Here is a 17,316-nt window from a genome sequence, read left to right on the forward strand (position 1 = left end):
CCAAACTTTGGAGCTCCCCCACAAGTGACCCCATTTTGGAAACTAGACCCCCCAAGGCACCTTTCTAGATGCATAGTGAGCACTTGGAACCCCCAGGTGCTTCACAAATTGATTCGTAAAAATGAAAAAGTGAAAAAAAAAACACTTTTTCATTTTTATGAATCAATTTGTGAAGCACCTGGGGTTCCAAGTGCTCACTATGAATCTAGATAGGTGCCTTGGGGGGTCTAGTTTCCAAAATGGGGTCACTTGTGGGGGAGCTCCAATGTTTGGGCACACAGGGACTCTCCAAATGCAACATGATATCCGCTAACAAATTGTCGGCTCAAATTGTTAGCGGATATCATGTTGCATTTGGAGAGTCCCTGTGTGCCCAAACATTGGAGCTCCCCCACAAGAGACCCCATTTTGGAAACTAGACCCCCCAAGGCACCTATCTAGATGCATAGTGAGCACTTGGAACCCCAGGTGCTTCACAAATTGATTCATAAAAATGAAAAAGTGTTTTTTTTTTCACTTTTTCATTATTACGAATCAATTTGTGAAGCACCTGGGGGTTCCAAGTGCTCACTATGCATCTAGAAAGGTGCCTTGGGGGGTCTAGTTTCCAAAATGGGGTCACTTGTGGGGGAGCTCCAAAGTTTGGGCACAGAGGGGCTCTCCAAACGCAATGTGGCGTCCGCTAACAATTTGAGCCGATTTTCCATTCAATTTGTTAGCGGATACCATGTTGCATTTAGAGAGTCCCTGTGTGCCCAAACATTGGAGCTCCCCCACAAGTGACCCCATTTTGGAAACTAGACCCCCCAAGGCACCTATCTAGATGCATAGTGAGCACTTGGAACCCCTAGGTGCTTCACAAATTGATTCGTAAAAATGAAAAAGGGTTTTTTTTTTCACTTTTTCATTATTACGAATCAATTTGTGAAGCACCTGGGGGTTCCAAGTGCTCACTATGCATCTAGAAAGGTGCCTTGGGGGGTCTAGTTTCCAAAATGGGGTCACTTGTGGGGGAGCTCCAAAGTTTGGGCACAGAGGGGCTCTCCAAACGCAATGTGGCGTCCGCTAACAATTTGAGCCGATTTTCCATTCAATTTGTTAGCGGATACCATGTTGCATTTAGAGAGTCCCTGTGTGCCCAAACATTGGAGCTCCCCCACAAGTGACCCCATTTTGGAAACTAGACCCCCCAAGGCACCTATCTAGATGCATAGTGAGCAGTTGGAACCCCCAGGTGCTTCACAAATTGATTCATAAAAATGAAAAAGTGTTTTTTTTTTCACTTTTTCATTGTTACTAATCAATTTGTGAAGCACCTGGGGGTTCCAAGTGCTCACTATGCATCTAGATAGGTGCCTTGGGGGGTCTAGTTTCCAAAATGGGGTCACTTGTGGGGGAGCTCCAATGTTTGGGCACACAGCAGCTCTCCAAACACAACATGGTGTCGCTAACAATTTGAGCCAATTTTGCGTTAAATTTGTTAGCGGACACCATGTTGCATTTAGAGAGCCGCTGTGTGCCCAAATATTGGAGCTCCCCCACAAGTGACCCCATTTTGGAAACTAGACCACCCAAGGCACCTATCTAGATGCATAGTGAGCACTTGGAACCCCCAGGTGCTTCACAAATTGATTAGTAACAATGAAAAAGTGAAAAAAAAAACACTTTTCCATTTTTATGAATCAATTTGTGAAGCACTTGGTGGTTCCAAGTGCTCACTATGCATCTAGATAGGTGCCTTGGGGGGTCTAGTTTCCAAAATGGGGTCATTTGTGGGGGAGCTCCAATGTTTGGGCACACAGGGACTCTCTAAATGCAACATGGTGTCCTCTAACAAATTTAACGGAAAATCGTCTCAAATTGTTAGCGACACCATGTTGCGTTTGGAGAGCCGCTGTGTGCCCAAACATTGGAGCTCCCCCACAAGTGACCCCATTTCGGAAACTAGACCCCCCAAGGCACCTATCTAGATGCATTGTGAGCACTTGGAACCCTCAGGTGCTTCACAAATTGATTCATAAAAATGAAAAAGTGTTTTTTTTTTTCACTTTTTCATTGTTACGAATCAATTTGTGAAGCACCTGGGGGTTCCAAGTGCTCACTATGCATCTAGAAAGGTGCCTTGGGGGGTCTAGTTTCCAAAATGGGGTCACTTGTGGGGGAGCTCCAAAGTTTGGGCACACATGGGCTCTTCAAACACAACATGGCGTCCGCTAATTATTCAAGCAAATTTTACAATCAAAAAGTCAAATGGCGCTCCTTCCCTTCCGAGCCCTGCTGTGCGCCCAAACAGTGTTTTTTCCCCAAATATTGGGTATCTGCGTGCCCAGGGGAAATTGCACAACAAATTTTGGGGTCCATTTTTTATTGTTACCCCTGTGAAAATAAAAAAAATTGGGTCTAAAGTAACATTTTTGTGAAAAAAGTTAAATGTTAATTTTTTTCTTCCACATTCAAAAAATTCCTGTGAAGCACCTGAAGGGTTAATAAAGTTCTTGAATGTGGTTTTGAGCACCTTGAGGGGTGCAGTTTTTAGAATGGTGTCACTTTTGGGTATTTTCTGTCATAAAGACCTCTCAAAATGACTTCAAATGTGATGTGGTCCCTAAAAAAATGGTTTTGTAAATTTTGTTGGAAAAATGAGAAATCGCTGGTCAACTTTTAACCCTTATAGCTCCCTAACAAAAAAAAATTTTGGTTCCAAAATTGTGCTGATGTAAAGTAGACATGTGGGAAATGTTATTTATTAACTCTTTTGTGTGACATATCGCTCTGATTTCAGGGCTTAAAAATTCAAATTTTGAAAATTGCAAAATTTTCAAAATTTTCGCCAAATTTCCGTTTTTTTCACAAATAAACGCAAGTGATATCGAAGAAATTTTTCCACAATCATGAAGTACAATATGTCACGAAAAAACAATCTCAGAATCAGGGGGATCCGTTGAAGCGTTCCAGAGTAATTACCTCATAAAGTGACAGTGGTCAGAATTGTAAAAATTGGCCCGGTCATTAACGTGCAAACCACCCGCGGGGCTTAAGGGGTTAAGCAGAAATTGTGGGATAAATATTGGTGCCATTTTTACCCAATTCCTAGTGTGAAAATGTAATATCTGCTACTAAAACAAAATTTGGGTGGTAAAAATGTAATTGTTTTTCTTCTCTGCCCAATGTAGGCACCCCTATATAGGGGTGCAGTGATCATATTAACAACTGCACCCCTAGATGAATTCATTGAGTGGCGTCATTTGTAACATGGGGTCTCTTAAGCTGGGGTTCTGTTGTTCTGGCACCGCAGGGGTTCTGCCAATGTGCCCTCAAACCAGTCCAACAAAATCTGAACTCCAATATGGCGCTTCTTCCCTTCTGAGCCACGGCCCCATTATCAGTATTCGGTCAGTATTCAGTCAGTATTTTTCTCAGGAGTGGGATCCAAAACCAGGTGAGGAACAATTATAGAAAAGGTATAATAGAAAAACAAGTCACCAATTCTGCATTTATCACCCTCTCCTGGTTTGGCTCCCACTCCTGAGAAAAAATACTGACCGAATACTGATAGTGGGGCCATGGCCTTACACTGTGTCTTAAAAGTAGTTTTCGACCACATATGGGGTATAATTGTACTCAGAAGAAATTGCACAACAAATTTGGGGTCCTTTTTCTCCTGTTACCCTTTCTGAAAATAAAAATTGGGGGCTAAAATTTTAAAAAAACGCAACGGTATAAACTTCTGTGAAGCACCTGGGGGTTCAAGGTGCTCCCCACATATTTAGATACATTTCTTGAGGGGTCTAGTTTCCAAAATGGGGTCACTTGTGGGGTTTCCACTGTTTAGACACATCAGGGGCTCTCCAAACGCGACATAGCGTCCACTAATCCAGCAAATTTTGCATTCAAAAAGTCAAATGGCACTCCTTCCCTTCCAAGCCCTGCCGTGCGCCCAAACGGGAGATTTCGTCCACATATTGGGTATCGATTTACTCAGAAGAAATTGTTCAACAAATTGTATGGCTAAAAAAAACATTTTTGTGGGAAAAATTTGATTTTTTTTTATTTTTACGGCTCAAGATTATAAACTTCTGTGAAGCACCTGTGGGTTGAAGGTGCTCACCACACATCTGATAAATTCCTTGAGGGGGTCTAGTTTCCAACATGGGGTCACTTGTGGTGGTTTTCCTCCGTTTAGGCACATCAGGGGCTTTCCAAACGCAATATTACACCTGAGGACCATTCCCATCAAAGTCTGCGTTCCAAAAGTCACTCTTCCTTTCTGAGCCCTGCCGTGCGCCCAAACGGTAGTTTTTATCCACATATGGGGTGTCTGCATACTCAGAAGAAATTGCAAAACAAATTGTATGGTTGCATTTTTCCTCTTACCCTTGTGAAAATGCAAAATTTGGGGCTAAAAAACATTTTTGTGGGGAAAAATTAGATTTTTCTGTGAAGTCCTTGGGAGTCCAAGGTTCTTACCATACTTCTAGATAAATTCCCCTGAGGGTCTAGGTTCCAGAATGGTGTCACTTGTGGGGGTTTCCACTGTTTAGGCACTTTAGGGGCTCTCCAAACACAACATGGCATCTGCTAATTATTCCAACAAATTTTACATTTAAAAAGTCAAATAGCGCTCCTTCCCTTCCGAGCCCAAACAGTGGTTCTCCTCCACAAATGGGGTATGGGCGTTGTGAGGACACAGCTTCTTATTTTAATTAGCAAGACGACTAGATTTGTTGGGCCAGAAGAACTACACTATTGTGTGTGTGTGCGTTGACTTTTGAAGAAATGTGTTTTTCTTTCTTCGGGTGGAACAAGAAACATGGACTTTTGTCATAAGTCTGAATGTTGACTTCTCTTGATCTGTGAACAATGAATATTTGCTAAATATGTTGATTAACCTTTGTGTGGACCCTGTGGCTTGTTGACTCACAGAGCACAAATGTATAAGTTATGGAAATTGATTAAATGCTCAAACAATGAGACATGAGCCCTGCACCTTCCCCCCTGACCTGTGAATGATGACCTGAGCCACAGATGTATAAATAAAAAGCTATTTCTATGGTGCTGCAGGAAGTATCAGAGAGACTCTTCAGGGCAGCAGCTTGGTAGCATGGCTCCATCCAGAGGGACACAGATTTAGATTCTTCAGGAATCTAGCCTAAGGGAACACTGCCCTGGCTGTAAGGATACAGATCTGCTCCATTGACCATCACTGACCCTATGGAAATGTTTGAGGTAACCAGGTTTGTGACCATCCGGTCACCTGGTCCCGTGGATATGTTCTGAGACGCCAGGTTGGGACCATCTGATCGCCTGGTCCCATGGAGACGTTTGGGGAAGGCCAGGATTGTGACCCTCCGGTCACCTGGTCCAATGGATATGTTTGGGTTAGCCAGGTTGGGACCATCCGGTCACCTGGAACTCATGGATACACCCGGAGAAACCCAGATTGGGACCATCCGGTCACCTGGATCCATGGATATGTTTGGAGAAAGCCAGGGTGGGATCTTCGGGCCTCCTTGCAACGTACCTCAATGGACTGTCAGCTTCCTAAACTTGCTGCTACCTCCGCTCTGTGGGTGCCCGCAAAAAAGCGGGGGCCACTGGTTGAGGTAGTTGTCTCTGGAAGTCCCAAAGTCGCAGTTGCTCTATTCCCAGTGAGCCAGCGAATGGGTGAGACTGCGTAATTTTGCACCATCTTGTGTGTTTGCTGGGACTGTTCAATAAAGTATTGCCACACAGTTTAACCTTCACCCTGTGTGGTTTGAGTAGTATTATGCCCACGGAAGACCCAGTGTCTCCACAAGCGTGCTCAGGAGGAAATGCACAACAAATTTTGGGGTCCATTTTCTCCTGATACCTTTGTGAAAATAAAAAAAATTGGGTCTAAATTTAAATTTTTGTGAAAAAAAGTTAAATGTTAATTTTTTCTTTCCATTCCATTAATTCCTGTGAAGCATCGGAAGGGTTACTAAATTTCTTGAATGTGGTTTTGAGCACCTTGAGGGTTGCAGTTTTTAGAATGGTGTCACTATTAGGTATTTTCTGTCATATAGACCCCCAAAGTCACTTCAAATGTGATGTGGTCACTAAAAAAAATGGTTTTGTAAATTTTGTTGGAAAAATGAGAAATCGCTGGACAACTTTTAATCCTTATAACTTGCTTACAAAAAAAAAAATCAAAAATTGTGCTGATGTAATGTAGACATATGGAAAATTTTGTTTACAACTGTGATTTAAGGGCATAAAAATTAAGTTTGAAAATTGCTAAATTTACAAAATTTACGTTAAATTTCCATTTTTTTTAAACAAATAAACACAAGTCATATTGAAGAAATTTTACCACAATCATGAAGTATAATATGTTACGAAAAAAAATCTCAGAATCAGTGGGATCCTTGGAAGCGTTCCAGAGATATTTACCAATGGAAAAAAGGGTAAACGAGAGAGACACCCGCGCTAACTAGTGTGTCATTGTATCAAGTATGTCAGCAGCTAGTGACAACCAACATCCCTGGATTGATGAATACTTGAATTGCCAAATAAAAACTGGAAAATGCCCAAAAAATACCCACTTCAGTGTACCATAAATGATGACCAATTAGGAGCAAACCTAAAGTGTCCACAACTAATATTTTACTAACAAAAAGTGATCCAGATATATGTTGTGGAGGATCCTGCAGTCTGATCCGTATTGGTCAATCTAGACTGTATAAATGACATCAATGCAGTTTAATAGCCATATAATAGCAATCTGTATATCAAAAAACAATACCTCACTGGTTATGCTATATCATATATAATCAATCCAGTGACCGCACAAATGAAGAAAAATTTGCATATAAACCGATAAAAAATATATATATATATATATATATATATATATATATATAACCAATGAGGTTTACATGGACATAGACGATTTTGCATATACACCATACACACCATGTGTTTAGAGCTTGTATGCAATTTAGAAGTTACTTACCGTCCATTAACATTCCTGACTGACAGTCCACGAGAGACGAGCAGTGGGACCTATGTGAGAAGGTCCGCAATAACTCACTGTGTCAGCGTTTTATTGCCCGATGCTTGTATGCAAGTTAGAAGTTAATTACCGTCCATTAACATTCCTGACTGACAGTCCACGAGAGACGAGCAGCGGGATCTATGTGAGAAGGTCCGCAATAACTCGTTGCGTCGGCGTTTTGATGTCCGATGCTTGAAGCTGTCAGTGCTGATTACTTGGATGTGGAGCTGGCGGCATGAGCACGCAGGGAGCCCCGGCCGGTGGCTTGCCTGCGACTGAACTTGCCGCGTGTGAAGGAGCAGTGGCATTTTCCAGTTTTTATTTGTCAGTTCCACAGTTATTACCTCATAAAGTAATACTTGTCAGAATTGTAAAATTTGGACTGGTCATGAAGGTGAAAACAGGCTTTGGGGGGGTAAAGGAGTTAACCCCTACACATATATCTGGACTTACACAGAGACCTCAAGGCTTGGGCCACGGTGTAAGGCCACGGCCCCACTATCATTAGTTGGTCAGTATTTTCTCAGGAGTGGGAGCCAAAACCAGGAGTGGGTGATAAATGCAGAATTGGTGACTTGTTTCTATTATACCTTTTCTCTGATTGTTCCTCACCTTGTTTTGGCTCCCACTCCTGAGAAAAAATACTGACCGAATACTGAACAAATACTGATAGTGGAGCCGTGGCCTTACCTGCAGTTCTGTGGAGTGAGACGGCAAGAAGAATAGTCAGGTAGCCGGGTCAGAACCAGCAGGGCCGAGAAAATACAAAATCATAAGACACCAGTAGTCAGTAAACAGGCCGGGGTCACAACAGGAAACAAATACACAAGCCGGGAGGTGAGGCAATATGCTTCCAGCTTTAGTAGGGTGCGGTGCTTTCCAATTGGCTGAAGTAGGAAGCAGATTACTCCAGCTGGACAGCACACACCCATACTGCCAGACTGGATGGTACTACTGGTCCCAGGCACCCTAATCTTAGTGGCTGGACAGAGCCTGCGCCGCCCAGAGCTTCTGGTTCTGACGTCTCCTCCATCACCAGCGCCACCTGCAGAATGAATAAGGCGGCTCCTAGTGACGTCACAGGAGCAGATCCCGGAGGAGATGGGACACAATTACAGAAGCCCTAATATAACAAAATGGCATAAAACCAGAGCAGTAGAAATCCCCATAAAGTGACTCAATTTTGGAAATTATAACCCTCAGTGAATTAATCTATAGGAGTAGTGACTATTTTGACTCCACAGACACTTTCCAGAAATTAGCACGCAGTGGATGTTAGAGAGTGAAAATTGCACATTTGCCATTTTATTACCCAACACATAGTGTCCAGATTGTGCTCCAGGAGACACACACCATCAATTAAGTGAGTTCTTCTCACTATAGTAATGCCAAATACATGGAGGCTAAATGTGGTTTGGGCGCACTGCAAGGCTCAGAAGTGAGGGGGAGATTTGACTTTGGGAGAGCAGATATTGTTGGATTGGTTTATGGAAGCCATGTTGCTTTTCAAAAGTCTTTGAGCCACTAATAATGTGGAAACCTCTGTTTTTCCATTGACAGATGATGGATCTGAGTGGGGGCTTGTTTTTTGCGGGATGAATAGAAGTTTTTATTGGTATTATTTTTGCCTACATAACATTGTTTGGTGGCTTTTTATTCCATATTTGGCAGGCAGAATGAACAATCAGTTGAAAACCACGGTCTACTGCTTCATGCTATGAGGTTTTCTATTAGACTGTGAACTATCAGTGTCTTGGTGAATAATTAAATTTTTTTTACATAACTTACCATTTTTACGGACAGTTTAAGTAGAAATGTTCAAAAATATAAAAGTCAAGGATATTTTATTAAAAAATAATAATTTGCTTTCTTCTTGGCAGATGATTGTAACAGGAGATCAGAGGGACAGCTGACATCTTCAATTTTCAAATCAGATGATTTTGAGATCCCACATTATACAGTTGAAGTGAATGCCATTACTCCAGATATACCATCATCCCTTCACAGCAAAGATCTGTCATCTGATCCTTTGAAACAGGTCCTGTCTTCTGATTCATTACCGACTACTAAGGAAAATCAAAGTCACAAAATATGCTTTAAAAAACTAATTGCTTCTAAAGCAAAAAAGCCATTTCCACATTCAGAATATGGAAATCGTTTTCCCCTCGAAAAGTCTTTTCTTAAACATCAAAAAATTCACACAGCAGAGAATAGATTTTCTTGTTCCAAGTGTGGGAGATGTTTTAACCAGAAATCAGATCTTGTTAGTCACCAGAGAATTCACACAGGGGAGAAGCCATTTTCATGTTCAGAATGTGGGAAATGTTTTGTGAAGAATATATCTCTTCTCAATCACCAGAGAGTCCACACAGGGGAGAAGCCTTTTTCATGTTCAGAATGTGGGAAATGTTTTAAATGGAAAACAAATCTTGATAGCCACCAGAGAACCCACACAGGGGAGAAGCCTTTTTCATGTTCAGAATGTGGGAAATGTTTTAAATGGAAAACAAATCTTGATAGCCACCAGAGAATCCACAGAAGCGGGAAGCCATTTTCATGTTCAGAATGTGAGAAATCTTTTACAGAGAAAACACATCTCATCACACATCAGAGAACTCACACAGGGGAGAAGCCATTTTCATGTTCAGAATGTGGGAAATGTTTTGCAAAGAAATCAACTCTTAATACACATCAGAGGACTCACACAGGGGAGAAGCCATTTTCATGTTCAGAATGTGGAAAATGTTTTACAGAGAAATCAAAGCTTATCAGACATCAGATAACTCACACAGGGAAGATGCCTTTTTCATGTTCAGAATGTGGAAAATGTTTTCTAGATAAATCAACTCTTTTTACACATCAAAGAACTCACACAGGGGAGAAGCCTTTTTCATGTTCAGAATGTGGGAAATGTTTTAACCAGAAATCAGATTTTGTTAAGCACCAGAGAATCCACACAGGGGAGAAGCCTTTTTCATGTTCAGAATGTGGGAAATGTTTTAACCAGAAATCAGATTTTGTTAAGCACCAGAGAACCCACACAGGGGAGAAGCCTTTTTCATGTTCAGATTGTGGGAAAAGTTTTGTACAGAAATCACATCTTAATGTACATCAGAGAACTCACACAGGTAAGAAGCCTTTTTCATGTTCAGAATGTGAGATATATTTTACACGGAAATCAACTCTTAAAACACATCAGAAAAGTCACACAGGGGTGAAGCGTTTTTCATGTTCAGAATGTGAGAAATATTTTACACGGAAATCATCTCTTAAGAAACATCAGAGAAGTCACACAGGGGAGAAGCCTTTTTCATGTTCAAAATGTGGGAAATGTTTTGCAGATAAATCAACTCTTGTTATACATCAGAGACGTCACACAGGGGAGAAGCCTTTTTCATGTTCAGAATGTGGGAAATATTTTACACGGAAATCATCTCTTAAGAAACATCAGATAAGTCACACAGGGGAGAAGCCTTTTTCATGTTCAGAATGTGGGAAATGTTTTGTAGATAAATTATCTCTTATTAGTCACCAGAGAAGTTACACAGGGTAAAAGCCTTTTTTATTTCCTTAAATTATATTCTTATTGTTCAGAATGTAGGAAATATTTCATACAGAAATCAAATTTTGTTCAGCACCAGACTGAGCTGTCACACAGGTGAGAAGCTTTTTTCCTGTTCTTAATGTGGGAAATGTTTTACTTGGAAATCAATTCTTAATAAACTTCAAAGAAATCACACAGAGGAGAAGCTTTTTTCATGTTCAGAATGTTGAAAACGTTTTAACCGAAAATTGGATCTTGTTAAAGGGGTTGTTCACTACTAGAACAACCCTTTCTTCATGTTTGGCCTTGATAAAATAAAAAAACTCATACTCAGGTCCCGTGCTGGTGCTGTTCCAGCAGTGTTGTGGCTCACGTCATTTTACACGGAAATCAACTCTTAATACACATCAGAAAAGTCACACAGTGGTGAAACTTTTTCATGTTCAGAGTGTGGGAAATATATTACATGGAAATCATCTCTTAAGAAACATCAGTGAAGTCACACAGGGGAGAAGCCTTTTTCATGTTCAAAATGTGAGAAATGTTTTAACTAGAAAGTGCATCTTGATAGCCACGGGAGAACCCACATAGAGGAGAATGCAGCGACTACACCCTACTGGTCTCTGTACAGACTAGAAAGGCCATAGCTGCACAACTAAAAACACAAACTAGGACCTAACTCTTAAATAGGCATTTGAGGAGTTTCTCGTATCAGAGAGGAGGCCGCAACACACTGTCAATAAAGGGAAAGAAAAGTGTGAAGTAAGATATGAAAAACCCTTAGTGAGAAACACATTCATATAGGGCAAAGAAGGCAAGCTAATGAGAACCAAAAATAAAAGGAATAAGTAGAACTTCCCAGAAACCTAACAGTGGTAGAAAGAAAAGGTATTGGGAGGGAAAGCAAACAGACAAGGAGGATTGTTTCACATTTGTCTTGAAACTTACAAAATTCATCCTCACCCACAATTATTTGAATTTGATAACAACATATATCTACATGAGACTGGTACAGCAATGGGAAGTAAAATGGCTCCACAGTATGCAAATCTTTTCATGGCCAAGCTTGAAAGTGACTTCTTGTCCTCATGTACCATCAGGCCTCTTGCCTACTACTATTACATTGACAATATTTTAATAATCTGGATGGAATCTGAGCAACAGCTTAAGACATTCCATGAATACTGTAAGGTTGCAGCCGAACAGGTCATGGACGGGAGGTATGTGTCCCCGACATGCCAAGCCTTGGTGATGTAGGACTCGGAAAAGCAGGCTCCAGCACACATAGTGCTGAAAGGTATTTAATGTACTCGGATTAGAGGGCCGGGTTTTACGAGCAGCTGAAAGAGCTAGGTGGGATCAGCTGCTCACTTACCTCCAGTTTAGGTCTTGGAAGGCCTGATTTAAGACAGCTGCGCCTGTCTCAGTCTGGCTGTCTGTGTGTGTTGTACAAGGTGAGCAGGCTTACATGTGCTGCTCAGATCTTGCTGAAGGCAGAGAAAGGCATCTGCATTTAAACGATTGAGGGCGTGCTGTATGGACTGGTTATTTTATGTTTTGTTCTGTTTGGAACCTGAAAGAGGCTGAGATATTTTTGTTTCCTTCCTGGTTTATGGACATTTAATAAACCACCAGTTTGTTTGAACCTGCGGACTGCATCCCTGTGTGAACCAGCTCCTACCACAGAGTTGACCCCTCACAAATTGGTGCTAGAAGTGTGGGCATGAATCCCAAGGGGCAGTATGATTGCTATAGGAAACTGTATATGTGTTATGATCTGCTACAGGGACTAAGGAAAGACAGGAGATCTGTCCCTACAATAGAACTAAACTAGATCCCTACGATGTAACGGGGAACCTGATCCTGCGATCAGACCCGCTAAAGTCCTCGGCTAGTCTGTACGAAGACCTATAGATGTGAGGGAGGGATCCCTACAAGAACTAGGGACTGGGATAAGTTGGACGCCTCCTAGCAGAAATAGTAGCAGTCAAAGACAAACACACAACAAAACGCATAGAGGTCAGAAGACCTAGCAAAACTAACAGAGAACGGCAACAGAGCACCAAGCTAGCTCAAGAGTAGTAAATACAATGAAGTCCAGCAAGGCCAGGAGGGCGGAGCCAGATTAAATAGGCAAAAATGGTCATGTGACCAGCAAACTAAAAAAAAAATAACAGGAGAGTTCTAACAGTACCCCCTCTTCTAAGAGGATCCTCCGGATCCCCTAGGCCCAGGCTTACCAGGAAACCTCCTGTGAAACGCTCTGACAAGTCTGGAAGCAGAAACATCATCCGCCCTCACCCATGAGTTATCCTCAGGTCCGAAACCCTTCCAAGCGACGAGATACTGCAAACTCCCTCTATACCGTCTAGAATTTAGGATGCGGGAAATTTCATATTCCCCGTCCTCCACCACCGGAGGAACAGTGGCAGAGGCGTCACCATCCGACACATCAGCTTTTTTCAACAGAGAAACATGAAACACCGGGTTAATCTTCCAGGACGTAGGAACCTCCAACCTAACAGCAGATTGGTTAACTATCTGAAGCACCTTAAAGGGCCCTACGAACTTGGGACCCAATTTTTTAGAAGGAATCCTCAATCGCAGATTCTTAGAGGACAACCAAACCATGTCACCAACAGCAAACAAAACCTCTTGCCGTTTCCTATCAAAGTACCTCTTAGATTTTTTGTTAGCCTCCTGAAGATTACCACGCACATCCGTCCAAACTCTCTCCAAATTACCGGAAAAACTCTCCTCCTCAGGCACAGCCGAAACCAATTTGGAGAATGACCCAAAAGACGGATGTCTCCCAGAACAACAAAAAAAAGGCGAACACCCAGCAGAAGAGGATGTATGGTTGTTAAGAGCAAATTCAGCAAGTGGCAGAAACTCAGACCACCCCTCTTGTCTGCCACAAAACAACGCAAGAACTGCTCAACATCCTGGTTCTTCCTTTCTGTCTGGCCATTAGACTCAGGATGATATCCGGATGAAAACGACAAATGAACTCCCAACCTGTCACAAAAGGCACGCCAAAAACGAGCCACGAACTGAGGTCCCCTATCAGAAACAATGTCAGTAGGAACACCATGTAGTCTGACAATTTCCTTGACAAAGGCCTTAGCGAGTGTCTTAGCGCAAGGCAGTTTGATGAAGGGAACCAAGTAACACATCTTGCTAAAACGGTCCACGATCACCCAGATGACCGTGAAACCTTCAGAGGGGGGAAGGTCAGTAATAAAGTCCATAGCCAGATGTGTCCAAGGTGCACTAGGAACCTCCAGAGGGCAAAGCAACCCCGCAGCAGGAGCATGCGAAGACTTGGATCTAGCACACACAGTACATTGGCGCACCCACTTAATGACTTCCTTCTGCCATCCAGGCCACCAAAAACTGCGACCCACAAGTCTCTTGGTCTCAGAAATTCCTGGATGACCTGCCAACCGAGACTCATGACACTCAACAAACAAATCTCTCCTAAAGGTCCTAGGCACAAACAACCTCCCATGGGGAGTGTTAGATGGGGCATTCTCCTGAGCTTTAAGAATCTCATCCTCCAAAACGGAGTCCAAAGCAGCAATCACAACACCTTCTTGTAAAATGCTCTCCTCTTCCTCCTCAACACCGACCATGGGAGAAAAGCTGCGAGACAAAGCATCCGCTTTAACATTCTTGGTACCCGGGATGTAAGTAACGGAAAAATTAAACCGCGAGAAAAAAAGTGCCCACCTAGCCTGACGGGCATTCAAGCGCTTGGCAGCATCAAGATAGATCAGATTTTTATGATCAGTGAAAACCTGAATGGGAAATTCAGCACCTTCCAAGAGGTGACGCCAGTGTTCAAATGCGAGTTTAATCGCCAGCAATTCCCGATTACCAATATCGTAATTAAGTTCAGTCTCAGAAAATTTTTTTGAAAAAAAGGCACAGGGATGTACTCCATCCTTGTTTTCCTGAGACAACACTGCACCGACCCCCACCGAAGAAGCATCAACCTCAACCAAAAACGGCTTAGTCACAACAGGCTGCATAAGGATGGGAGCAGAGGTGAACCTCTCCTTTAGAAACACAAAAGCTTCAATGGCCTCAGAAGTCCACTGAACCGCATTAGCACCTTTCCTGGTGAGATCGGTCAGCGGTTTGACAATAATAGAAATTTTTTTTATGAATTTTCTGTAATAATTGGCGAAACCCAAAAACCTCTGTATCGATTTCAAACCAATAGGCCTAGGCCATTCCTGCACAGCTTGAACTTTAACCGGGTCCATCTCAAAACCTTCACTGGAGATAATGTAGCCCAAAAAACTAATTCTCTGTACAGCGAACTCACATTTCTCCAGCTTAGCAAAAAGCGAATTGTCCATTAATAACTGTAATACCTCACGTACGCTCCGCCAATGAGACTCCAGATCAGGCGAATAAATCAGAATGTCATCCAAATACACAACCACATTTTTGCCGATTAAAGGTCTAAGGATGTCATTAATAAGATTCTGAAAAAATGCTGGAGCATTGGTAAGACCAAAAGGCATCACCAGATTCTCAAAATGACCCACAGGAGTGTTAAAAGCAGTCTTCCATTCATCACCCTCCTTCATGCGCAACAAATTGTATGCCCCCCGGAGATCAATTTTAGAGAACCACTTGGCCCCCACTAACCGGTTAAATAAATCAGGAATCAATGGCAGTGGGTAAGGATTGCGTACAGTAATTTTATTAATCTCACGAAAGTCCAAACAAGGACGTAAACCGCCATCTTTTTTTTTTTTACAAAAAAAAATCCAACAGCCACAGGAGACTTGGAAGGCCTAATGTGACCGGCGGCCAAGCTTGTCTGTATGTATTCCTCCAAAGCCTTTCTCTCAGGAATAGTAAGATTAAATAAACGACTTTTAGGAAGAGTCACTCCAGGGACAAATTCAATGGTACAATCATAGTCTCTATGGGGAGGCAAAATTTGTGACTCATCCTCAGAAAAAACTCTCCAAAAATCCTGAATAGGTACAGGTAATTCCCCTTTTTCCACCGCAGCAATACGTCCGTTACAACACTTGTCATAACACTTAGGGCTCCAGGACTTAATTTCATTGGTAGACCAATCCAGTACAGGATTGTGCAATTTTAACCAGGGTAACCTCAATATTACTGGAGAAGGCAAATTATCCAATACCACCAAATCCAAATTCTCTTGATGAATACCATTAATAGTGAGGGGAAATTCACAGACCTTATGAGTAACACTCTTCAAGGGAGAGCCATCAACAGAAACCACAGCAATAGGGGATGACAAAGTTTTAGGTTCTAATCTAAGTTTTTCCAAGAATCCCCCATCAATCACATTCAGAGTAGAACCACAATCCACAAATACCCAAAATTCAATTAATTCATCCTGAGCAGCAGTAGTGGCAGATAGGAATACTCCCTTAGAATTTAAACAGGCAATACGTGCATGACTGACCATTTTTTTTTCTTTCTTCATACGAAGCACACAGTTCTTAATAAAATGACCAGAATTTCCGCAATAGAAGCACAAGCCTTCAGAAAGCCTGCGGTCTTTTTCCTGAGAGCGGGGTGCCATCGCCCCAATCTCCATCGGCTCTCCATTGTCAGCACAGACCCTCTCAGGACTCGGAGCTGACATAGCAGAGGATTTGCTCTCATTAACCCTTGCACGCAGTCTCCTGTCCACCCGTATAGCTAATTGCATTGCCTCCTGCAAGTTTCCAGGTGTGGGATAAGCAATCAGTAAATCCTTAACCCTTTCACCTAACCCTGCAAGAAACAAGCTTTTCAAAGCTGAATCGTTCCACCCCACCTGGGCAGACCACCGACGGAAGTGAGAACAATATTTTTCCACATTACCTGATCCCTGCCTCAAACGTCTCAATTCAGACTCAGCAGATGAGACACGATCAGGATCATCGTACAACAAACCCAAAGCAGAAAAAAAACTATCCACTGATCTAAAGCACGGATCACTAGGTTGGAGAGAGAAGGCCCATCCTTGAGGATCTTTGCGCAAAAGTGACATTATGAACCCTATGCACTGTGATTCATCACCAGAGGATCCGGGTCTCAAACGAAAATACAATAAACAAGCATTTTTAAAAGAAAAAAAATCTTGTTGTTCGCCAAAAATTAAATCAGGCAAACGTACCTTTGGTTCCACAAAATGTGCTCCAGAACAGCTACTCACGTGTTGTTGGAGCTTGGCCACCTCCAGAGAGAGTCCCTGCAAGCGTTGAGCCAAATCTTGAACTGAGACCATGATGGAAAACTGGAGGTCTTTCCTTAGAGAAAATTTTTTTTTTTTCTTTTAGGGCTGGACTTACTGTTATGATCTGCTACAGGGACTAAGGAAAGACAGGAGATCTGTCCCTACAATAGAACTAAACTAGATCCCTACAATGTAACGGGGAACCTGATCCTGCGATCAGACCCGCTAAAGTCCTCGGCTAGTCTGTACGAAGACCTATAGATGTGAGGGAGGGATCCCTACAAGAACTAGGGACTGGGATAAGTTGGACACCTCCTAGCAGAAATAGTAGCAGTCAAAGACAAACACACAACAAAAAGCATAGAGGTCAGAAGACCTAGCAAAACTAACAGAGAGCGGCAACAGAGCACCAAGCTAGCTCAAGAGTAGTAAATACAATGAAGTCCAGCAAGGCCAGGAGGGTAGAGCCAGATTAAATAGGCAAAAATGGTCATGTGACCAGCAAACTAAAAAAAACCTAACAGGATAGTTCTA

The 17,316-nt window shown here is 42.3% G+C and overlaps 2 protein-coding genes across 5 annotated transcripts in view; one reads left to right on the forward strand and one right to left on the reverse strand.

Annotated features, from left to right (window-relative positions):
• The window catches only part of LOC141178644 (uncharacterized), a 1,052,471-nt gene extending 1,041,657 nt beyond the window's left edge, over window positions 1-10,814 (forward strand). For all 3 annotated transcript variants that reach the window (XM_073660534.1, XM_073660533.1, XM_073660535.1), the window contains exon 7: window positions 8,899-10,814. In XM_073660534.1, the coding sequence (XP_073516635.1) occupies window positions 8,899-10,571 (1,673 nt within the window). In that variant the 3' untranslated portion in view covers window positions 10,572-10,814. The remainder of the gene's footprint in view (window positions 1-8,898) is intronic.
• LOC141178645 (uncharacterized) overlaps window positions 1-17,316 on the reverse strand; it is a 50,733-nt gene that overhangs the window by 18,983 nt on the left and 14,434 nt on the right. The gene's annotated exons all lie outside the window — the stretch shown is intronic.

The sequence above is a fragment of the Phyllobates terribilis genome, unplaced genomic scaffold (genome assembly GCF_046119375.1).
Source record: "Phyllobates terribilis strain yellow unplaced genomic scaffold, ASM4611937v1 Scaffold_29__1_contigs__length_15306474, whole genome shotgun sequence".
NCBI lineage: Eukaryota > Metazoa > Chordata > Amphibia > Anura > Dendrobatidae > Phyllobates > Phyllobates terribilis.